The sequence below is a fragment of the Gadus chalcogrammus genome, chromosome 5 (genome assembly GCF_026213295.1).
Source record: "Gadus chalcogrammus isolate NIFS_2021 chromosome 5, NIFS_Gcha_1.0, whole genome shotgun sequence".
NCBI classification, from domain to species: domain Eukaryota; kingdom Metazoa; phylum Chordata; class Actinopteri; order Gadiformes; family Gadidae; genus Gadus; species Gadus chalcogrammus.
Window position 1 is genome coordinate 15,307,079 of NC_079416.1, and position 23,742 is coordinate 15,330,820.

At 48.2% G+C, this 23,742-nt stretch overlaps 3 protein-coding genes across 6 annotated transcripts; 1 reads left to right on the forward strand and 2 right to left on the reverse strand.

Annotated features, from left to right (window-relative positions):
* Positions 1-2,769: 2,769 nt before the first annotated feature.
* Positions 2,770-8,460, reverse strand: mtfr1l (mitochondrial fission regulator 1-like). 2 transcript variants are annotated; one of them, XM_056591147.1, is made up of 8 exons: positions 8,329-8,460; positions 7,944-8,032; positions 7,222-7,308; positions 6,787-6,893; positions 6,365-6,576; positions 5,448-5,820; positions 4,945-5,102; positions 2,770-4,656 (listed from the first exon to the last, which is right to left on the reverse strand). In XM_056591147.1, the coding sequence occupies exons 2-7, from the start codon at positions 7,956-7,958 to the stop codon at positions 4,985-4,987; spliced, it is 912 nt and encodes a 303-aa protein (XP_056447122.1). In that variant the 5' UTR covers positions 7,959-8,032; positions 8,329-8,460; the 3' UTR covers positions 2,770-4,656; positions 4,945-4,984. The 2 variants fall into 2 exon arrangements, with proteins under 2 accessions (XP_056447122.1, XP_056447121.1); XM_056591146.1 differs by having other exon boundaries at positions 2,771-4,656; positions 7,222-7,329.
* A 107-nt stretch (positions 8,461-8,567) lies between these two features.
* Positions 8,568-18,642, forward strand: si:ch211-15d5.11 (nuclear receptor coactivator 7). 3 transcript variants are annotated; one of them, XM_056590426.1, is made up of 16 exons: positions 8,568-8,925; positions 9,574-9,677; positions 10,101-10,360; positions 10,540-10,589; positions 11,704-11,811; positions 12,271-12,411; positions 12,896-13,027; positions 13,212-13,396; positions 13,718-14,022; positions 14,106-14,253; positions 14,882-15,056; positions 15,552-15,692; positions 15,882-16,034; positions 16,395-16,490; positions 16,561-16,634; positions 16,816-18,642. In XM_056590426.1, exons 2-16 carry the CDS (start codon positions 9,577-9,579, stop codon positions 16,949-16,951), a joined length of 2,205 nt encoding a protein of 734 aa, XP_056446401.1. In that variant the 5' UTR covers positions 8,568-8,925; positions 9,574-9,576; the 3' UTR covers positions 16,952-18,642. The 3 variants fall into 3 exon arrangements, with proteins under 3 accessions (XP_056446401.1, XP_056446400.1, XP_056446402.1); XM_056590425.1 differs by having other exon boundaries at positions 9,493-9,677; positions 16,816-18,641; XM_056590427.1 differs by lacking the exons at positions 8,568-8,925; positions 9,574-9,677; positions 10,101-10,360; positions 10,540-10,589 and adding an exon at positions 10,632-11,129 and having other exon boundaries at positions 16,816-18,634.
* selenon (selenoprotein N) lies at positions 17,235-23,224 on the reverse strand. The gene is made up of 12 exons (XM_056590428.1): positions 22,825-23,224; positions 22,350-22,467; positions 22,108-22,238; positions 21,499-21,711; positions 21,296-21,420; positions 20,928-21,065; positions 20,714-20,795; positions 20,146-20,328; positions 19,952-20,057; positions 19,477-19,589; positions 19,136-19,237; positions 17,235-18,901 (listed from the first exon to the last, which is right to left on the reverse strand). Exons 1-12 carry the CDS (start codon positions 23,023-23,025, stop codon positions 18,737-18,739), a joined length of 1,677 nt encoding a protein of 558 aa, XP_056446403.1. The 5' UTR covers positions 23,026-23,224; the 3' UTR covers positions 17,235-18,736.
* Positions 23,225-23,742: the final 518 nt, after the last annotated feature.

Here is a 23,742-nt window from a genome sequence, read left to right on the forward strand (position 1 = left end):
CTTGTTTTGCCGACTTAAAACCGCGTGCCGTACATTGTGTTGTTCCTTTCCTGGACATCGGCAACCAACCCACGACATTGATTGTTAGAATGTCGACCAAAACAAGACTTTGACGATATATGTCCTCATGCAAGATTTTTTGGCAGCACTGATACACCTTGTCTATGACCACTGCATTTAAACATCTAGATGCTACAATACATAAATCTAATCCCATGTTCTGTTTTGATCAATTGAACACTAATACCATTCCACACCAAAACCGTGACAAGATGGATCCAAATCTCGCATATATTAGTTGAAGGACAAGTTGAAGTGGATCTGAGTAGATAGGGCCTCCACGTGTTGGTGCCACTTACCGATCAGACGCCACGTTTTAAAGGAACAGTAATAACAGCAGACCGACGCTGGAAAGCCTTAAAATAGAAACAATTGAATGGATTGAACAGCAGGCCCTCTTCTCAGCTCCTCGCCTTGCGTGAGTCATAAGTGCTGGTTGTGTGCACCAGATGACGTGGGTGGAGGTGTGGGTGGAGACGGAGGTGTCCTGGGTGAAGCAGCTGAGACTGAGTGCTGATGGCGTTCCCCCCCCCCTTGCCGTCCACTTAGATTCAGCAGTGGTTATTCTTGGTTGTTGCTATTATAAAAATGCACCCGTGGAGCTCTGTTTAACCCCTTCCTCACTAGGCCTGTTTATCTGTTTTCTTCTTCTAATAACCCTAAGTAAATCTAGTCTATCTCCAGAACTGCAAGGGCTGTAATGTGTAATCTGGATCCCAGCTGTGAGAAAACACATGGAGACTGCAGTGAAACAACGTGGACACGACCTGGTCAAAGGAAATAAAGCATGAGTGGAAGGTTTTAATTCCGCCGGAAATTAATCAAATGTTTATAGTGAACACCAGATGGTGCATAATCAGTTGGTAGCCCTATAATATATGCTGATTACTTATACTAATACCACAGGGTCACAGCATCTGATGAGTAGGGTAAGACTAAAAGTTGAGAGTCTGATCTTTCTAGGGATGGGTCAAATTATGTTTAAATGCCCTAAAATGTCTTAACACGGATAGGGGTTTTAATACTAAATATAATGCTAATAGTGTTTGAAATACTAATACAGCGATTTATACTACTACTAGGCCTACTTCAGTAATTCTACTAAAATACTAATCTATTTATTATCTTATTTCATTTATTCCCTGTCCCTAACATTTGAAGAGCGGTCTGATTCTGCAAGGATCACAAATTAAACCTCAGCTAAATTGATTGTACTTCTCGAGACCGAGATGGACACTGGGGACAGGTTTAGGGTTAGGGTTAACCCTAGTTAACCTGTGTCTCCACAGGTTTACTCATTAAGAGCTGGACCTCAAGGGGGACGAGGTGAATGATCACATCAGGCATGGCCTGCGGACGACTCTAGGCCTTTTGGCTCTGGCAGGAATCTGTCTGCAACTTTGCCTTGGGGTGTAAAGCTGTCCAGATGTACTACTGAAAAATATCTCACTTTCACAAGAAACAGAATGGTATATTCTGAATATGGATCAGAGTTCGGGTTCAGTTCTACTTTTCTGGAGCAGACTAAAGAAGAACTAAATAGAATCTACAGGTCAGGAGCATATATGTCTGAATGTCTTCATTCAGGGTTTTCAACCCTGAGCCCTATTAATTGAACTCTCTAAAGATCTCTCTTCCACTAAAATAGACCGCAGGACCAAAGGACGGGGTTAGGGACTAAGTGGGCCAAGGACTTTGGGATTGAAAATAGACTCACTAAGACCCACATCGTCCTGGTTGTTCCCAAAACATGGAACTGAAAGAATGTGGGTTAGCAAGCTCACTATACACACTGGCTCTATATATACAGACCCTGGACCAGTGGGTTAATAAGCATCGCTTTATATACACTATATACACCAGTAGTGGACCAGTAGTAAATTTTAATATTACATGATATCAGTAAGAGGCCGGCCTTCTGAAAAGTACGTTCTTGTATATGCGCTCAGTACTTGGTTGGGGCTCCCTTTGCATTAATTACTGCATTAATGAGGAGTGGCATGGAGTCGATCAGCCTTTGGCCCCGCTGAGGTGTTATGGAAGCCCAGGTTGCTTTGATAGCGGCCTTCAGCTTGTCTGCATTGTTGGGTCTCGTGTCTTTCATCTTCCTCTTGACAATACCCCATACATTTTCTATGGAGTTCAGATCAGGCGAGTTTGCTAGTCATTCAAGCTCAGTAGTATTTATTAGACAGGTATTGGTACTTTTGGCAGTGTGGGCAGGTGCCAAATAATCCTGCTGGAAAAGCATCTCTATAACGCTTGTCAGCAGAAGGAAGCATGAAGGGCTCTTAAAAGCCCTGGTAGACGGCTGCGTTGACTTTGGACTTGATAAAACATAGTGGACCAACACCAGAAGATGACATTACTCCCAAAATCATCACTGACTGTGGAAACTTCACACTGGACTTCAAGCAATTTGGATTCTGTACCTCTCCATTCCTCCTCCAAACTCTGGGACCTTGCTTTCTAAATGAAAGGAGCGGGAGACAAGTTCTCTTAGCCTCGGTAAGACACTTCTGATGTCTCTGGTTCAGCAGTGGCTGGATACAAGGATTTAACAGTTGTAGTAGCCCTTGTCATGGATGCGTCCGTGTGTGTTGGCTATTGATGCACTGCCTCCAGCCTCAGTCCACTCCATGTGAAGCTCCCACGCATTTTTGAATGGCCTTTGTTTGACAATCCTCTCAGGGAAGTGTTTATCCCTGTTGCTTTGCGCACCTTTTTCTACCACTTTCTCCTTCCACTCAACTTTCTACGGATATGTTTAGATACTCTTTTAAAAGCCAGCTTCTTTAGCAATGACCTTTTGAGGCTCAGCCTCCTTGTTGAGGGTGTCAATGACTATCTTCTGCATACGTGTCAAGTCAGCAGTCTTCCTCCTGATTTTGAAGCCTGGTGAACCAGACAGAGAGCACTTAAAGGCTAGGAAAACCTTTGCAGGTATTTTGAAGTATATGCTGACTGGAGTGTAACACTTTGAGCCTACAATATTTAACTTTTTCAAAATATTCTAATATTCTGAGATACTGATTTTTGGGTTTTCATGAGCTGTAAGCAATAACCTCAAGATTAATACAAATAATGGCTTGAATATTTCACTTTGGGTATAATGAATCAATAATGAGTTACCCTTTTTAAATTGAATTATTGAAATTGAATTCAACAATATTCTAATTTATTGAGATGCACCTGTATATTATCAGTGAACGAGTTATCAAGTTAATCAGTTCGGAGACTCCCCCCTGTGGTGAGGTTATGACATTGCCGCATTGAAATACAAAACAATGCAAAATAATGCCAGATGCTGAAAATATCAGCCCACCTTTATTTACAATTCAAAACCAAACAAAACGTTTCTCTAACATGGCAAAACACAGGATAAAAACAAATTAACATGAATCTGGCTAAAAAGAAAGCAAAATATACAAATTGAATGCTAAATCATTTATTAGCAATAACTGTAAATGTGCATTTCTTGATATTGTTCCTAGTTTTCCAACAATTAAACCGTGGCAGCACACATGTGAATGCAACATCATAAGCATCACTAACCCACACACAGACTAACCAGACCTAGGGAGAAAACTACTGTTTGGAACCTCTTTCTGTCCCAAGCATAGATAATAAAAACAAAAGGATTCAGAAATGTGGAGAAGGGTGATGGTAAATGAGGACAGACGTGTGCCTTTCGATTCATGCATGTACATGCATGAACCCCCTGGGGCATCAGGAGAAGGGGGCATCAACAGGGACAGTGCGCCCAACACAAAGCATAGGTCTGCATCAACACATCACACACAGGTCACAGCATGCAGGGGCGGCGTTTGTCCTCCACCAAGGCCATCGTATCGAGCCTCAAGCCTCCATGCCGTCGCATTGCAACGGTGGGTCGAGACAACAATAAGAAACTCTGCATATACTAGTAGTTCCATTCAAATTCAAAAAGCCTATTTGAGTGTAACTGGTACGGTCCTAGAACAATAGCATGATAATATCAATGAATTCTACCCATCCCCCAAAAAAAGAAGTACAATATTCTCCAAACTATGATTCACATTTGTTCTATGTCGATTATAGCTGTAAGTCACTGAATCTTTCTGCCAATGGATGCAAGAGAGAAATATCCCAATCCAAGAGAAGGCAATTTAACACGCGTTCTGGAGTGAAGATGAGCAACGGGGAATGAATTCACGACCAAACTGTCTTTCCACACACATACACATGGTCGTAATTGAGAAGTACAGCAACTATATCTCCCAGTTTTGCATCAAACATTTTCCAGGTCAGTTACAAGACTTCCTACGTTAACAAGAGTCTCTCGAAATGTACTCCAGCCTCCCCTCCTGAAACAAGAACTGCGGGGGAGGACTGAAGGGATGAAGATACAACGGGTCCGCGAGCCCGCTTCAGGGAGGACTGAAGGTACGAACACACAACTGCACGGAGGACTGAAGGAAAGCTGAGGCTAAAGCTCTCCTAAAGGTTTGGTTTGGTGAGGGTCCGGTAGGTTTTCATATGAAATGGATGCAGGCTTCTTGGCTCAAAAGAGCTTTAGGCTGAAATCCAAAGGCTTAAAAGTCCATAGGCAAAGGCCTGGCAAAAACAAGAAGACAAAACACACACACTGAGTACCACGGATCACCTTCTCAATTGCATTGAGAAACCATTACAAGCTTTTTTATTTATTTTTAGAATCAGCCCTATAAAACATGGCAGATGGAAGGGTCCAACAAGATGATCACTTCTAGAAATCAAGTCTACCAGCGGACCATACCAACTGGTAGAAACAACAAGTTATGTCTGAATATGAAAGAACGGACGTCCCGTTTTAATGAGGTTAAGGAGCACACACATCTCGCCACGTGTTCCGTCTGGACTTACAGCAGGAGGCGGACGGGGGGACAGGGCACTGGGGGGGCTGCTACTTCCGCGGCGCGCCAGCGATGTCCTCGTCCTTCAATGTAAACTTTTTCCGAAGGGCCTCAGAGATCCGGGTGGCTGAGTCCTCCTCCCTCAGAGAGGAGCAGCCTCTGTTGAACCTGAGGAACACAGAGACAGAGACCAGCTTGAACCTGAGGAACACAGAGACAGAGACCAGCTTGAACCTGAGGAACACAGAGACAGAGACCAGCTTGAACCTGAGGAACACACACCAGAGACCAGCTTGAACCTGAGGAACACACACCAGAGACCAGAGCTTCACTCCATCCATATTCAACAAGTGTGAATATGGATGGAGTGTATAAAAGAGCCACTGCATAACAAACTCAAGACAAACCCCCTGCTGATAGCATGTGGATCAGCAGGAAGATGACCAATAGGGACAGGGTGTATGCCTGTGTGACCCGGGAAGCTGAACCTGATTGGTTGAGATGGCCCCTTACCGGTCCTTGCTCATCTTCATGCGGTTCATGTCCTTCAGAATGTCCATGACGTCTGCGAAGCTGGTGGACTTGGACAGCGACACCGTGTCCTCCTCCGCTTCCCGGAACTCCATGCTGGGTCGGTCCAGGTCAAAGGTCGCCGAGCACGTCATGGAGGCGGGCAGCCGGGGGTCAGGGACCAGCTCCGACACCACGGAGACCGCGTCTTCGTCGTCCTCGTCCTCCTCTTCCTCCTCCTCAGTGACGTCGCTGATGACGAAGGAGGCGGCGGCCGTGGCGGCCGGCGGCGGGTAGGATGCCTCGAAGGGCGCCATCGAGAAGCTCATGCTGGTGTCATCAGGGGACAGCAGGTCAGGGGTCAGCGGGTTGGAGCCTGGACACAGAGAGGAGGGGGACAACAGGTCAGGGGTCAGAGCCTGGACCCCCGTCACTGGAGACTAAACCCACTAACTGACCCCCGTCGGTGGAGACTAAACCCTCTGACTGACCCCCGTCACTGGAGACTAAACCCTCTGACTGACCCCCGTCACTGGAGACTAAACCCTCTGACTGACCCCCGTCACTGGAGACTAAACCCTCTGACTGACCCCCGTCGGTGGAGACTAAACCCTCTGACTGACCCCCGTCACTGGAGACTAAACCCTCTGACTGACCCCCGTCGGTGGAGACTAAACCCTCTGACTGACCCCCGTCGCTGGAGACTAAACCCTCTGACTGACCCCCGTCACTGGAGACTAAATCCTCTGACTGACCCCCGTCGGTGGAGACTAAACCCTCTGACTGACCCCCGTCGGTGGAGACTAAACCCTCTGACTGACCCCCGTCACTGGAGACTAAACCCTCTGACTGACCCCCGTCGGTGGAGACTAAACCCTCTGACTGACCCCCGTCGGTGGAGACTAAACCCTCTGACTGACCCCCGTCGGTGGAGACGATCTTGGCGATCTGCTGGCGCAGCCGGCTGAGCTCGTCCTGGAGCGCCGTGGTCCGGTTCATGGCCGTGACGCCTGGCTTCCTCAGACCCTCCACCTTCTTGCCCTCTCGCCGGAAGTTGGGCACCGAGGAGTTCCTGTGCAGCACCAGCAGGGGGGTGGGCCGCCACTCGTGTCTTAGGGGGCGGGAGTCACTCCTGGAACGGACAACATGGCTCAGGACGGGGACCACACCACTCAACATTAGTTTGTCTGTGGATGGACTATGTTGACACATACTACCACACTAACATTTGTCAGTCTAACATGCGTCAGTCTAACATGCGTCAGTCTAACATGCGTCAGTCTAACATGCGTCAGTCTAACATGCATCAGTCCGTGGAAGAGTTCAGTGTGGAGCTGCTTACCTCACTCTGGCATAAGTCTCCTCCTCGTCTGCAGCGATCCAGGCGATGTCGGCCAGGGTAGGAACCGATGGGCCAAGGGGCTTCAGGGACGGGAGGCCGGGGAGTTCCTGAGGAGAACAACACAGTCATCCAGGGAGATTAGAACAACAAAATCATCCAGGGAGGCCAGAACAACACAATCATCCAGGCAAGATGCAACAGCACAGGCATCCAGGGAAGATAGAACACAATTATCCAGGGGAGAGAGAACAAAACAATCATCAATGGAGAGAGAACAACACAATCATTCAGGGAAGATAGAACCACACAATCATTCAGGGAAGATAGAACCACACAATCATACAGGGAAGATGGAACAACACAATCATCCAGGGAAGAAAGTCCATGAAATAAAAGATTGGCCACCCAAGGCTGAGTGTGGACTGTGATGATCACCTGGAAGCAGGCCCTTTGAGGAGGCTTGAGAGCCAGAGTAGAACCGATCATCCTCACGACGCTCCGAGTGGACCCATGAGGCTTGTTCTGCCAGATAGGGATAACCTCCTGAGAAGTCACAAGAAATATAAACGGGTGTCGTGCAAAAAAGGGATCGCCGTCTGCCCCCTATTGGTTGTATTGCTGCTTAAAATATTTAAATAGATTGAAAAAAGGACTAGAATTGTAATCTAGGACCAATGGAACAGAGCAGGGCCGATATAGTGTCATAGGGAGATTTCTTTATTTTATATGTAACACATCTATATCATGCTTATACAGTCTAGTTTCCAAAAATATGCATAGGCAAAGGCATTAGAGATACCGGAAACTATACTATAGTATAGTTATTATCTCTTAAAATCTCGTAAATGTCATGTATGATGACGCAAAACACTGCAAACAATTATTTTGTGTTACTTAATTCCGATTATTCTGGAAAAAGAAACGTCAACGTTTCGCGTTGACATACCCTTGCTATTAACATGGACTTAAAGAAATGTTTATTTCCAAGTCATGTCTGTTATAAACGTGTACTATACATTACGTACTGTATAGAAACCATCATTTTACATGGCTAAAAATGTGCATCATTTATACTCTATTGCAGATGTAAAGATGGATCCATCGATCTACGTCAAGTTAGTTTGACGTGTAAGCGTTTATTCAGAGAAGAGCCTTACAGCATCAGAGTCCATGTTCAGTGATGGGGTTCTGCAGCAGCTGGATATGGGGTCTGTTACAGCATCACCTCCACACACACGGACAGCATCTGAAAGGACACAAAACAGGTTATATTATAGAATAAAGATGTAAGAATCAATTCATATCTTCAACACCAGCGCCGTTTAGACAGAGACCAAACCCCTTTAGGATCGTAGCTAACCTCTGCTTATTTCTCTGCCAGTAACCTAGTAGCCGCTATGCTATTCTAGCAACTATGCTAGCGGTCTCCTTCAGGCCCTGGTCGGGTTGTGACCGAGCTTCTCTCTATAATTTAACATTGATCAGCCCATCTTTCAAAAGGTTCACGACATAAATCCAATATTCAACCAGTATATAACTTACAGTTGGATGATATGCACCAAGTAAACTTGACAATAAGTAACTATTGCTTCATAAAAGCCCGTTGTCCTGGTCGTCTTCAGAGCAGCTTCAGCTAGCGGTTGTTGTGGTTGAAGCCGGAAGCATTCTCCATGGACTGACAGCTGATTGGGTGAAGGGCTTTACCTGATTGGTTGAAGGGTTTACTGCACTGATTTCCTAATATATTTGTTTACAAACCCACAACATCCGAATCCGTTTGAGAACCAAACAACAGGAGACAAACGATTAATTATTTTATTGGCAGAAGATGTATGTGCTCATTGATACATCCTGGGGTTCAGCATTTATGTACCAGAAACAACATTTACACAATGATTTTACAGGCTCTATTTAATACACTCTCATTACGAAGTGAGGATCCACAGTCCTTATTGTCTAACCTCGCCTGGACGCCATGAACTGATAATGAACTTTGGTTTGATCCATTGATATGGGAACTGTCTCATCCCTTTAAGTTCTGGGCGGAGCATCAGTCGGCTCACTGGTCTGCAGTGGGATTCTGTCGGCATCACAAGCTAAATATGAAATGTTTTCAACTCCAGGCCTTCATTAAGTCAGGTCAGTGGTTCAGAATTTCCTCCTAATGTACTGATTGTGGTTCACCGGACGCTTATCGCTTGATAGTTGCTGCTGTTAGATACTGCAATGATGGGTGTCACAGTCAAACTGCAATCAGCAATGTCAGTTAGCATACATGATAAGAACCATACGAGGAGGAATCTGAGATATGATGTCTGGATGAACAGTTCTGTGTTGCTCTCAACATCGATTGACTGATAAGGTGATTGATGAAGGACGATTCATATTTTGTCTTTTTTGCGTCAACTGTGTGGTCTAAATGTACACGGCTGTGTTTGTGTAGTTATATGGCTTACATAATTATGTATGACAAATTATAATGTAACGTAACATAAAGTAATTACATTGTCCATGATAATGTTTTTATTTTGTGCCGAAATATGATATTGACATTTCCATATAAAGATAAACACAATTGTGTGCAACATTTTATAACGTTAAACACAGTATTTTTTGTCCATCGGGATGGTGTTGTACGGTAGTTAATCTGCATGGATAGTTTGAATGGAGGAGTCGTTAATGTGGCGGCGTGTCTCTGCCCTGTAGGTACGGTAACGCTGGCAGGATGCTGATAGGTTAAGGGGAGGATGATACACCCGATCTGACCCTCAGCGCCCCTCCTGACAGGAAATGGCTCAGTCCATGAGGAGGTCCACCACTCTGGGCACCATGGACCCCAAGGTCCAGAGGGACACAGCCAGGACCGGCTACTTTGGAAATGTCAAAAACAGGTCCGGCCATAAGTAGCATGGGTTACTGGGGAAGCAGCCTGGCTCTGGGTTTAAGAATGGTCACACATACTTTATCCGTGTTGGAACTGTATTATTAACTGAAGGCAGGACAGCCAACAAACCATGGTTGTAGCACAACTGAGACCAGGCATTATTCTATAGCATGACATGCAAAATTTAAATCTGACGCTAAATTGACGTCTCATGCTAAATTTATAATATATATATATATATGTGTGTGTATATATATATATATATATATATATATATAATATATATATATATGTAAACGTCTATCCTGCAGCCATTTTGATAAGCGATCAAGCATCTGGAAGTGAACTCGACACTGAGGGAACAACGTCACTCAGACGTGTGTTCGTGGGAGAGCTCTTCTCTTCCTCACGTCTCCTCTCCTCTCTTCAGGCTGGGATCCAAGCTGGCGGCCAGCGCCTCACAGGAGCTCAGTAAGAGTCCTCTGGGGGCGGGGCCGGGGGCCGGATGTGGTCCTCGGGGGGCGGGGCCTGGGGCCAAATGTGGTCCTCTGGGGCCAGAGCCTGAGGCCCCTGGGGCCAGATGTGGGGCCACGGAGGCCCGGCCCGGAGGCGGACGTCCCTTCCATGCGGAGGCCAGCGGGGCCGTCCACCACATCAGGAACCCTAAGCTGAGGCAGTACTACCTGCAAGGTAGGCTTAGAGATAACTAACATCTACAGATACACAAGATTCAAGAACTTGTCCTATGATTATTCATATATATATGATCTGTACAGGGTGAGCAGGCAATGCTCTCAACATTTCAGTTATAGTGTATTATTATTTAAATGTATACACTGGTAAAGGGAATGCATAAATTGTCTTCATAGGCTCCTCGTCAGAGTGTCAGCCAGCGCGGCAGGAAGGACCCGGCTGCAAGGTCTGTCTGCTCTCATGGTTACATAGCGGGGTTAGGCAGTGGCCCGGGATAAGAGATAATCAAGGACTCTGCACATTGATGAACATAACGGGGTTAGGCAGTGGACTGGTGACGAGATAACTGAAGGACTCCCTGCAAACATTGATGAACGTAACGGGGTTAGGCAGTGGCCTGGTGACGAGATAACTGAAGGACTCGCTGCACCATGAGTAACATTACGGGGTTAGGCAGTGGAACGGGTTAAGAGATAAGTGTTGGGAAATACAAAGCTGAGGTTTCCCTGTTTGCCAAATGTAACGGTGGATATCTTTAGTTATGTCGCATCAGGCGTGAAATATGCTTCATGGAGTGTAAAAAACCTCACAATGAAGTGTGATTTGCAGCATAAATCTTACGACATTCTTCCCATAAAAACAAGAGAGGCTTTTCCATAACAACGTCCAAAGTTCAATGAGAGCTGGTTGTTCCGTCACCATGGGCGGACGCGGTCTGTTTCAGAGTCTCTACCGCAAATACTACAGGAAATATGTCTATCCAAAGGTAACTACGCAAAACGTTGAGGCAATAATATTGCCGGCAGGCTCACAGGTTAGAGTCTCTCTGTCATGTAGGAATGTGTCTGTGGGGTCCTGTTTTTATGATTATTATAATGTTGATTGGAGCAATTCTGCTGTTCTTGGTGACTAAAAAGGTTAATATATTTTTAAAATCCTCCTAATTCCAATCATACCGGATTCAAAATGCAAACTAACTCATGTCTCATGTTCTTTCTACAATGAATATTGGTTATTGGATCAATAAGGACGGACCTATTGGGCGTCTGTAGTTGTTACCTAACCACTGATGTTTATTTACACATCAACATAAAACTTTACACGCCCAACACAACTTTGTTGCCATTGATCCCGGCTGCTTGCCCTCTGTCGGTACACAGCGTAATGCCTAGCGCACACAACCTCAGCAAGGGAGCAGGACTTATGTTTCTGCTCTTAATGCCGGAGCTACTAATGTAACATGATGTTGCGTCTAACAGAAATCCAATAGGCAGCCTTTAAATGATGCTGCTTTATGTCCTCCCCTTCCCCTCCCCTCCCCCTCCTCCCCTCTCTTCTAGACCCCTCATAACGACACAGTGTTCAGTATCACCTCTCAGTCTGATGTCCAGCCCGCACCACCTTCAACCACCTCTTCCTCCTCCACCCCTGAAGTTCTCCCCCAGATGGTAGGAGACCCCTTTAATCAGATGCAGCATTGATGGCTTTGCCCCATTGAAACGAGAAAGGAAAAACATTTTCTCTATCAAATTGTCACAATGGATTGTTTGACGTCTTAAAACAGTGTAATGTATATATATATTTTTATAATGTCTTTGATGTTTTAAAAAAGGAAAGAAGGCAAATGTTAATGTTTAATATGGCCCATTTAAACTCTTTGTGTTCCCACTCTCAATGGAATGTCATGTAAATATGACATGAGCAGCCTGCTTGTTTATCAATCACTAACCGACGCCCCAAACCCTTATGACACACACACACACACAAAACACAACACACAACACACACACAAGGCAGGCTTAGAGGGAAAGAAAGAGGAAGTGCCTTTTGGTGTGTGAGAGGAACGCCGTGTTCTCTCTTGTTCTCGTGTCATGGACTCCGTCTTACAGAGGCTGCGTGTTTTCAAGGGGAAGCAGGCCGCCGCCGTGCCATCCCCGGCAGAGCTGAGGTGGTCCGGCGCTGACCAGGGGACGACGCCCGGGCCGGAGGGGACCCCCCCCGGGGGCGGCCCCTCGCCCTCGCCGGACGCAGAGTATGACAAACTCCTGGTGAGTAGCGGCCATGTGACCAGACATTTGACCGGCCATGACCAAAGCAGTGCGTGTGTGCGTGCATGCGTGTGTGTGTGTGTGTGTGTGTGTGTGTGTTGTAAACAGGGAATGGGTTAACCTAGCGTTTGCTAGCGATTCTATGAACACCCTTACTGTACCGACAGCGACATATTGTTTCACCTTCGTCTCACCTTTCATGTGTTCAGTGCAATGACTACCAGCAATGAATGCTGGTAGTCTGAAGCTTTTCTCTATGACCACGTCCTTTACTAATGGAAGAGGAAAGTTGCAGTGCTAGCAATTGTTAAGCAAATCCTAATGGTTTTAAAACCACAGCGCTGATCCCCACATGAACAGCGTCTGGTTGACCCTTTGGTTTCAGTGCGGGTTGACCCTCCAACAATTTACCACCCTGGTTAATACATGATGGTAACCTGCTCCACTACGTCCGTCCTTAACCATTAATCTGTGTGTGTGTCAGGATGTGGAGGCGGTACCCATGCCTGACGGAAAGCTGTGCCTACTCACTCTCCCGCCGGAGTGCTGCCAGGGGGAGGGGCCTGAGGCCGTCCCATACCTCAAACTGTTTTGCCGTTACATCACCGACTGCAAGGTGAGCTGCGAAGAGTGCCTGGTTGGTGAAAACAAAGACCTTAAGAGAACAACATTTCCATAGGGATGATTTGCAAACCTCAGCACCATCACACGGTCAAATCCCTCTCTCTCCCTCCCTCCTGTCTCTGTCCCTCCCCCCCCCCTCCCTCCCCGTCTCCCCCCCTCCCGTCTCCCTCTCTCAGGGCGTGGTCTCTGGCATCCTGCTGGTGACGTCCACCAAGCTGTTCTTCGACCCGTGCAAGGCCCACCCCCTGGTGGTGGAGCACGGCTGGGAGGAGTACCTCCTCTCCGTCTCCCTGGAGCGCCTGGCCTCCGTCAGCCTCTACTCGGACATCAGCCACGTCCGCTTCAGCCAATCCCAGCACAGGTACTCACTCACACACTCACCCACTCACCCACTCACTCACTCCCTCCCTCCCTCCCTCACTCACTCACTCACTCAGTCACTCAGTCACTCAGTCACCCACTCACTCAGTCACTCACTCACCCACTCACTCACTCACTCACTCACTCACTCACTCACTCACTCACTCACTCACTCACTCACTCACCCACTGACTCACTCACTCACTCACTCACTCACTCACTCACACTCTCACTGACTGACTGACTGACTGACTGACTGACTGACTCACTCCCTCCTGTGGGTCTGCAACACCACATGAGCGTGACAGAGCCCTCTCTGTAGGTGGAGGGGTAAGAAGAGCTCCCTGAGGACTCCTCCGCCGGGGGTCTGTGACTCCCTGACCAGCAGCACCACCACCAAGCAGGAGGTGGAGGCTCCGGCCCTGGCCTCCTCGGGCCCCTCGGGCCCCTCTGGTCGGCCCTCTGGGGAGGACGGCGGCTCCGCAGACACGTCCGAGGCAGGGAAACCCCCGCAGAGCGGCGGCCCCCCGGGGACGCACTCGGAGGGGGGCGCCCGGGACTCTGCTGGAGCGAGCGACCCCGAGCCGAAGAAGGAGGAGGAGTCTGGCCGGAGGAGGCTCCTGGCAGGTGAGGGGGCCAGGAGGAATGGACCGGTCTTTGTGGTGTTCAGCAGCGACGCCGGGACCTAGCTCTGTCTCTGTGACCTCCAGCTCCCGGGAGCAGAGCGCCAGGCGGCCCCGGGGCCCTGATGTTTGTGCGGCTGCGGACCCTGGAGAAGGAGAAGACCCCCGCTGGGCCCCAGAGGGCCGGCGGGCCCCAGCCGGGAGGAGACGCATGGCTGGCCCTGTCCCAAGAGAGGTACAGATGTGTGCCTCGCATGTATATATAGAGCCGCTCTTCCCTCTCACCTCCTCAGTTCAGAGCAGCTCTTCTCTCCCCTCCTCTCAGTTCAGAGCAGCTCTTCTCTCCGCTCCTCTCAGTTCAGAGCAGCTCTTCTCTCCCCTCCTCTCAGTTCAGAGCAGCTCTTCTCTCCGCTCCTCTCAGTTCAGAGCAGCTCTTCTCTCCCCTCCTCTCAGTTCAGAGCAGCTCTTCTCTCCCCTCCTCTCAGTTCAGAGCCGCTCTTCTCTCCGCTCCTCTCAGTTCAGAGCAGCTCTTCTCTCCCCTCCTCTCAGTTCAGAGCAGCTCTTCTCTCCGCTCCTCTCAGTTCAGAGCCGCTCTTCTCTCCGCTCCTCTCAGTTCAGAGCAGCTCTTCTCTCCCTCCTCTCAGTTCAGAGCAGCTCTTCTCTCCGCTCCTCTCAGTTCAGAGCAGCTCTTCTCTCCCCCCCTCTCAGTTCAGAGCGGTTCTTCTCTCCGCTCCTCTCAGTTCAGAGCCGCTCTTCTCTCCTCTCAGTTCAGAGCAGCTCTTCTCTCCGCTCCTCTCAGTTCAGAGCAGCTCTTCTCTCCCCTCCTCTCAGTTCAGAGCAGCTCTTCTCTCCGCTCCTCTCAGTTCAGAGCAGCTATTCTCCTACCTGAGCCGCTGGCGTCCGGAGACGAGGCTCCTGGAGGGAGAGGAAGAGGAGCGAGACGGGGACGCCTGCGAGGAAGAGTTTGTGCTGATCGAGGACGATGAGGAAGAGCACCGGGTGGCCAAGAGTGACCGGCACGCTGGGGAGGACTGGGAGGTGAGTGGGCTCATACTGGGAGGACTGGGAGGGGAGTGGGCTCATACTGGGAGGACTGGGAGGAGAGTGGGCTCATACTGGGAGGACTGGGAGGGGAGTGGGCTCATACTGGGAGGACTGGGAGGAGAGTGGGCTCATACTGGGAGGACTGGGAGGTTAGTGGGCTCATACTGGGATGTTAGTGAGCTCATACTGGGAGGACTGGGAGGTGAGTGGGCTCATACTGGGAGAGGAGTTGGCTGATACTGGGAGGACTGGGAGGTGAGTCAGCTGATACTGAGGATGACTAGGAGGTGAATGGGCTCATACTGGGAGGTGAGTTGGCTGATACTGGGAGGACTGGGAGGTGAGTCGGCTGATACTGAGGATGACTAGGAGCTGAGTGGGCTCCTACTGGGAGGTGAGAAAGCTCATGCTGGGGAGGAAATGTTGTACTGAACACAATACTAATAGTTGTAATAGTAAGGCGATGATGGACTTCATGTTTGCGTTCAGATGTTGTCTATAGAGAACGGCGGGAGCCAGCCAGCACTGCTCAGAGATCCTGAGGACCAGCAAACGCTGCCCAGAGACCCTGAGGGACTCGCTGACATTTTGGAAGCAAGCTGCATTTTGGAAGCCTCACACGTCACAGAGGTAAGGGGCGGCTTTTCTTCACTCACTCACTCACTCGTTCATTCATCCATTCATTCCCTGGCTCAATATCTCATTCGTTTAACATTTGCACTTCAATTTTTCCATACCTTTCTTGTGTTTGTACGTTTTCCTTCTACCTTCCGATCAGTTGTGCTGTTCTCTACCTCCCCGTCTCGTCTCTCTCCCTAGCTGTGCACAGAGTTGCCTCCCAGAACCATTGGTCATGCCTGGCAGCTCACCTACAGCACCTCGTGCCACGGCTTCAGCCTCAAGTCTCTCTATCGGAGGCTGAGGGCCTCCGACTCGCCTGCGCTCATCGTCATCAAGGACGCTCTCGATCAGGTGAAACACACATGAGGCCTGTTGTCAACGATATGGACGCACCACGCCTTCATGAAGGACCAAACAACTCATAGGCTGAGAGATGTGTTTACTCTGTGTACCAGGGGTACTATTGCTTTGCTGTGAACAGACATGTGGTTCATGTGTCTTAAGTCATGTGGTACTAACATGAGCAGAATCGTTATGCACCAAGTGATGTTTGATTTGGTGCAACATTGAGCCACTGGAAGAGTGGAACGATTGCAAGAGACACTGGAAGGATTGCAAGAGACACGAAGGATGGGGAATAGGTAGAGTAGGAGCATTTTTATAAATGTGGTTTTCTCTTACATTGCGAGTTCTCTCTGCGTGTTGCTCAAGGTGTTTGGAAGCTTTCTCTCCCACCCACTGAGGCCCAGTGACACCTTCTACGGCACGGGAGAGACCTTCCTCTTCATGCTCCACCCTCGCTTCAAGGTCAGCTAACGACACGATCGCACCTTGTGGAGAATAAAGAACACCCGTTTGATCCTCTGTCTCTCTCCAGTGCTTCAGGTGGACTGGAGAGAACACCTTCTTCATCAAGGGAAACCTAGATTCATTTGCCATCGGCGGGGGCAGGTAAGACGATAGTGGTGCTACATTGGCCATTAGTTTAAGAATCTAGGCCTTTGTCTTTCATTAAGTGGTAGCTTTCATCATTTGATCTTCTTTTCATACTTTTACCCCTTAAATTTTTGATTGCCATATGTCTAAAGATGATGATAATAAACTATTATAACAACACTCCTCTTCTCCACAGCGGCCACTTCGGCCTGTGGCTGGACGAGACGCTGTATCGCGGCCGCAGCCAACCCTGCTACACCTTCAACAACTGCTGCCTCTCTGAGGAGGACGACTTCCACGTCATTGCCATGGAGGTGTGGACCTTCAACTGAGGGGACACAAACAGACACACAGAAAGTGCAGGTTCCACATTTTTCAACCACACGTCTGAGAGTGTGCGCATGCTTAACGCTGGGTGTTCTGTAATGCTACTCTACGACCTTTCTGAGACTGAGTTGTTACAGAAGTCCTTTCTGTGGTTTGGATGCCGAGCCATGTGTTACTCTTCACTAAATGGACACTAAAGTAGGATTAACTTACATACTGGATAAGCCTGTCTTTTGACAAAGAGGTTATGTAAATATAATACCCATCTCTTAATTGGTACTGTATATTCCTATGATCGCATAAGTGAATGATTTACTTTATTTGGAAAAATTAAGCTCTACAAATGCATATGCGCATGAACCGCCTGCTCCATAACATCTCATACCCTCCATTCAAAATGGAGGGCAAAACATCGATACGATTACGAAGACTACAATATCTTCTATGACAGAACAACTTGAGTATGGACGGGTCAATGGACCTACAGAACCAACCGGAACTAGAGTTCCTCTTCCCGTCTTAGGGGCGGGACTCGGTGAAGACGGACAGATGCCACCATCTTGGATTCATCCTCTGGTCGAACAAAAACTGAACATTTAATACTTTTATGCAAAATGCTTTAGAGATTGTCATGTGGCTTAGTGGTTGATGTTGCCCACAAAAACACATTTATTGTAAAACAAAGGTTTATTTAGTGTTTAGAGACAATGTCACTGAAAAACGTAGAACTATTCATGTTTGCACCTTTTATTGTACAGGGTTAACCTACCCACAGGGTTACGTAAGGGTTAGCCCAAGCCCTTAAGGGCTATGGTTAACCCTAACCCAAGGGTTATCCTTAACCCCTAAGGGTTACCCCCAACCACAGGGTCCACAGTTGTTATTGGTGGTTCAAGGCCGCGACAGGAGCACAGTGTCAATCACATGAATCGATTTCCAAGAGATGACGAGGAGGAAAAGAGACTTACGAGGAGGAAAAGCCAGTTATAGTGCAGAGTGTACCGCTTTATAAAAACATGGTATCATAAAATATGGACAATTAAAAAATAACAGAACAAATTTGACATATTACAAGATTGTCTTTGGTGGTCACATGTCACAGCAATGAAAAGTCTGCAGTCAATGTTTGGATTTACACGAGAACTTGAGGACAAGTGAGAGCGCCTTGCAGCTGAACCGTGAAGACATTCCCTGGTGGGCTCCAGCAGAGACATCAGGCCTCATCCGGCCAAAGCTTTCAGACGAGGCCTTCATAAACTACTGAGACCAACAACAGGAAAGGACTTCTTATGAAATGTATATATAATTATATAACAAGTTCGCCTATTATTAAATGTTATACACACAGCTGCAATATCAAATGATGGTGCAATTGTTTTTTTTGGCAGAAAATCTAATGGCAATCTGAATGTTACAATAAACAGATTCAGGCAAATAGCCAAGACTTTGTCTTTTAAGTTTTGTGAACATGGTCTTTAGAGATAGTCAAAATATTGCATGATGAAATCACAATCATACTACTTATTTCAAGTTCCAAATTCAAGCAAATAACTTCTCTGGATAACTCACTCGGTGGCTATCGCAATGATGTTTGAGATTCAAAAAAGTTTCAATAAAAAAAACATTTAGAAGCATTTTACAGGACTCAATTAGTGTGTGGAGGAGCTGCACAACTATTGCACTTTGAGTAATTAATGTGCACAGGATAGACCACATTTCAAATGAGGTTCTTGATAATCGTGTGGTGAAATTGACCTTCAATCTACCAGCTCCTGGGGACACACACGCTCCTACTGCATGAACTCTTCTGCTCTCTGCAGGGCCTCCTTCAGGAAGGCCATATAGGTGGAGGTGGACGGGTCCTCAAAGCCCGCCGAGAAGCTGAACGCAGCATCCTCCTCCTCCGGCTTCATGGCCGTCTCGTCCAGGAAGCTGTTGGCGTTGATGTGGTGGACCTGAAAACCAGTTAAAAGACCAGTCACATGGACCTGAAACCATCACCAGTAAAAAAAAAAATACCAGTCCCATGGACCTGAAACCATTACCAGTAAAAAAAAGTCACACGGAATTCAATCAAGGCAGAATTACACTCATGGATACTTATTGGGTGATGGAAGTAGCATACTAATAGTAATCTCTGCTAATTAAGTATGCATATATTCAAATCTTACACTGCCAGCGCTACTTACGATGGTACCGTTGGGCAGTGCTACGATCATCTCGACTGGGAAGTTGTACTTTTCGAGGTGCATCTGGGCTTTTTGGCCCAGAACCAGGTTCTGCTCATCAGTCTGTAACATGAATCATATTTGTAGAAGAGTCAGCAGAACATTGATGAGCAGGATGGTCTCGGTCCAAGACCTTCGTCAGACTGACCTGTTCAACTTGAACATGAAATGGAAAAGTCACTTCATTTTATTCATATTATTGGAATATAAATGCAACACTTGTACGTGTGATAGCCATTTTCTAGAAGCAGCCTCGCTGTTTACTGTTGACATCCTGTTAGCACCCTGCTGGCTGTACAGACCTGCATGTGCTCCAGCTCTCTGACCAGAGACCAGCTGCTGATGAAGCTGTGGTTCAGCAGGGCGAGGACGGGCGGGCTCTCCAGGACCGTCTCCCGGAGGGTCCGCCCAGAACCTACCGGAAGAGAAAAGAAGAGAGCGGTGGTGAGCCAACAGAAGGCCCTGAGTTGAGGTGAAGCCAACAACGGTCCTCTTTAACCCGGTTCTAGGACTAGCACGTTCCATTTCAACTAGGGGGTGGGGGGGTCATGTTTCAGAAATGTTAACTGGCATCCTGCTGTCAGATACGTGGTTTACGCGGTACAACTCCACTTCTAACTGGACATGCTACAGTCGCTAAATACCGCGTAATGCGTTGCAATGGACTGCTACTGCCAACAAGGTTAACAATAACTTTCCCTGCTAGAAATGGTATTGCTATGAGTTTCTTTTTCTCTCAGATATTGAGTAGCCTACGAGAGCTGAGAGTGTAGTCACCTCAGCAGGACTGGTCGTCCAGCGCGCCCCAGAGCACGATGGAGTGCACCAGCTTGTGTTCGGCCCCGGCGCGCTCGAACGCCTCCGGGAGGGGCAGGTAGGACACCTGGGAACACAGTCACTTTGTCAGGATCTGCTAGACTCCTTCTTGAAAAGGGGGCAGAAGGGGACCTCCGGGGCTGGTGGTAACGTACCTTCTTGAAGGGGTAGAAGGTGACCCCCAGGTGGCGCTGCGCCTCCTGCTGGCTGACCTCGGCGGTCCAGTGGATGTCCTCGAAGACGAAGTGGATGGGCTCCGGGCCGCGGCTCTCCACCATACGGCCCTCCTCGTCCGTGACGAACGGGGGCGTGGAAGGGCCGCTGGACAGGAGCTCCAGCTGTAGACCAACATAGAATATAATTCATCCACTCGGCCTCCCTTGAGGGGGTCCGATGACGTGAGAGTTCCCGCACATGGTTCAGCTCGGTCCTGCTGGCTGTAAAGAACTATGTAGAAGTAACCCATAGCCTCCCATGTCCATGAACCACGGAGAGGTTCTCTACGTCAACACAGAGCATGGGATTTGTCCCGCTGTTTGTAGACCTTCCAGAGCGTTAACGCTTCATAGTAACATAATTTGGGTTGCCCTGGTCTCAGATGCTTCTTCTATGCGCATAAAGCATTTTGGACGTCTGGGTTAATGTGTCAAGACGAGGACCTCATTCATAAAATATGTTTTGTGGAACATGGATTGCTTGTTAAGTGGTTTCCTGCAGACGTACCTGAGGCAGGAAGCCAATGTCCACCTCCATGTTGCTGCTCTCGCTGCCTCCATACAGCCACTCCATGTCCACGTTCAGAGGCCTGTGGAGACATGAAGATCAGGACATGTGTGATCTAGGACATGTATGATCTAGGACAGGTGTGATCTTGGACAGATGTGATCTAGGACAGGTTCCCGGTGGAGGTTCATGGAGAACCTGGATGAAGGCCTACCTGTCGTTGGGGACGTAGAGGTGAAAGTGGCGGACGTGAGAGGCGTCCTTTGAGATGATGATGTTTCCGGTGAACTGGCCTGGAGTGAACCAGAAAGGGAAGTCTGGAACCTCGTTGAGCTGGAACTCTGCATGCACCCTGCAGCGGTGGAGAGCAAGAGAGAGAGGCACCCTTTACACGTCAGCAGACAGAAGATAAACCCAGGGTTCAGAGGCGGCGATCAAATATTGAATAGGCAAATGCATCGTGTTGAAATGCAGTCCAATAGTTGACACCTTCTGGAAAACATGTTTATAATATGTTGACCTCATATCCAGAACCCCCTCAGCTGAAGACGATGTCGTAGTAGAAGTCACTGGACCCCTCACCTGAAGACGATGTCGTAGTAGAAGTCACTGGTGGCCCGCAGACAGGCCACTGTGCCCTGCGGGGCGAAGCGGGACTTGACGAAGGGCCGCGGGTGGAACATGCTCAGCAGGGAGTGGAGGAACACCTGCTGGGAGCACAACACCTCGTTAGTCACGGGCCGGACTAGACTTGGGTCAAAGGTCAACACGCCCGAGGGCATCACCTCTTTGCCCTTAGGGGGGGGCGGGTTGTAGCGGTTGTTGGGCAGGTACCCCGTGAAGATGTTGAGCTCGCTGGGGATCACCCACCAGGTGTCCCCCACCTCATGCTTGTTCTTCGGTGGCAGGAAAACCCTGAACTGGCCAGCGGAGAAGGTAGAGGAGGGCGTGGCCGGGGCCCTCCAGGCACGGAGCCCACTCAGGGAGCTGTGGGTCACCTGGAACGAGATGGAAGACAGGATGTTTTTATAGGCATGAGGATTTAATGAAGTCTGCTGAGCAGTTGCCCTTAACAACATACATGAGAAACACTAAATGTTTGAGGCATGTCATTATGCAACTCTTTGAATATAAGTCTATATATATACATATATAATGTGGAGTCCAGTATATAATGTAATAAGACAAATTATATTATGCACAAGAGGCAACTCTTTCTCTTTTTAATCAGAATGCAGTTCTCATTACGCCAATTTATAACATGTGGCATGTAAACGGAGGTTAGCGGTTTTCCCAGAGTGTCTCTCTCACACAGCGTTGCCACTGTGAGGCTGAATTCCAACCAAAAGAGAGAACTGAATTCCCTGTTCCACTTTAGCTGCTGGGCGTCGTACCCCCAGAAAGCCGTCCTTGCTCTTGGTCATGGAGTCCATCTGCAGAGGCTGCATGGTCGCCTCCAGCACCAGAGTCTCTCCGTTTGGGTCATGGCTCTCCTCCTCTTCAAACTCTCCTGGAGAGGTAATCCCTGGAGAAAAGTCAGAGAAGGCATCACTTATCGATACCAGAGTGTATATCACAAGGCTAAGGCAAGAGGGCGAGAGTCTGAGGCAGAAGGATGAACGTAATGGGGACGTACCAGTGAGTTTCTCCGCAATAGGTCTGAACTCCTCTGGACTGAGATATGAATCTTGGTCCGTGTCCAGGGAGCTGAAGAGGAAAAGGCCCTCTGCTCCCAGGATCTTCAGGCTCTCCTCCTATTGGGGAACACATGCATCCCTGATTGGCTCAATATGGCAACATGGCATAGATGTAGATTGTATAGCTTAAACGCATTCCAAACGTGCTTTACACAGTAAATGCGAGGACTGGCAGGTTCGTCCATTTACTGCGTGCAGCTGTGCAGACCAATAACCCCCCCCCCCCCCCCCCTAGTTAACACACTTCACACTCAGGGGGGTACGGTTGTTCCTATCGAGGTGCGTGGCAGGGAGATGTAGGGCATTATTTAAGAACATCTGGAGAATAGAAAAATTTACCATGACGATATTGGAGCCTACTTGATGTAACACACTTACATTGTATCTACGTATGCGTTCTTAAAGTATACTTACATGTCGTTTAAGTTGCTGACCATCCTGGTAATATTTTATGCCAAAAGCTAGAACAGGGACTAGAGCAAACACCGCCAGCGCAGCAAGCGCCCGGGTGATCCACGAACCCCTTTTCGCGGCAGAGGGCGGCCCACCGAGCCCCCGTCCCCCGGGGTCGGGCCGCTCTTCCCGGTCTGTTCCTTGATCCACGTCTCCGGCCATCCTGCCCTCCAATCCCGATATGGAGACTATTTTGCCATACTGTGCAAACAGCCTCCTTGACTGAAATGATTTATTGTAATCAGGAAAGAAACGGACCACTTATAATCCGGTAATATACTGATTTGCGGTATTCAATCTCACCACTGGACTACAGAAATGTAGCGTCACCAGTTAACTGTTTACCCTCACATCCAATCAGAACCGAGGCTGGGCTGCCTGCTCTCTTAAAGGGCCAGCCAGTCGGAACCTCGGCTGTCTGATCCCATATCATGCTTTTTTCGAGTTAATAATTGCATTTTGGGGTACTACTAGAATAGTGTTACATGCCTGTATGTGGAAGTTGTTAACATTGCGGGTAGGCGGGAGGCAGGACTACTGCCCTGGAAGTAAAGTTTGAGCGCAAACGAGCCGTTTCACGCACTTATACAATCCTGCTTTTAACTTGCTCTGTTCCTAAACCAGGCACCCCCGCATTGACCACAGATTTGTCCCACTTATCTTTTATCTGGAAAGACAATGTTGCTGAGAAAATGTGTTTATTTCTAAGTATTTTGTTGTGTCCAACAAACATTGTCAACTCTGTTTCTCCAGATCAGTCGTGCTCGTCCTCCTCTTCTCCCTATAGGCTCTCCGGGCGCAGGAAGGTACAACTACAACTAAAACACACGCTGAATATTATATAATTTATTTATAGGCCTATGCAATTATCTTATTGGC

Coding starts and splice junctions, on each gene's coding strand:
- mtfr1l (XM_056591146.1), bottom strand. Junction 6,577..6,786: donor GAGACTTATGCCAGAGTGAG/GTAAGCAGCTCC, acceptor TGTCCGTTCCAG/GAGTGACTCCCGCCCCCTAA. Junction 5,103..5,447: donor ATGAAGATGAGCAAGGACCG/GTAAGGGGCCAT, acceptor TGTGTTCCTCAG/GTTCAACAGAGGCTGCTCCT.
- si:ch211-15d5.11 (XM_056590426.1), top strand. CDS start 9,577: ATGGCTCAGTCCATGAGGAGGTCCACCACTCTGGGCACCATGGACCCC. Junction 10,361..10,539: donor GAGGCAGTACTACCTGCAAG/GTAGGCTTAGAG, acceptor TTGTCTTCATAG/GCTCCTCGTCAGAGTGTCAG. Junction 15,693..15,881: donor AAGCCTCACACGTCACAGAG/GTAAGGGGCGGC, acceptor CTCTCTCCCTAG/CTGTGCACAGAGTTGCCTCC.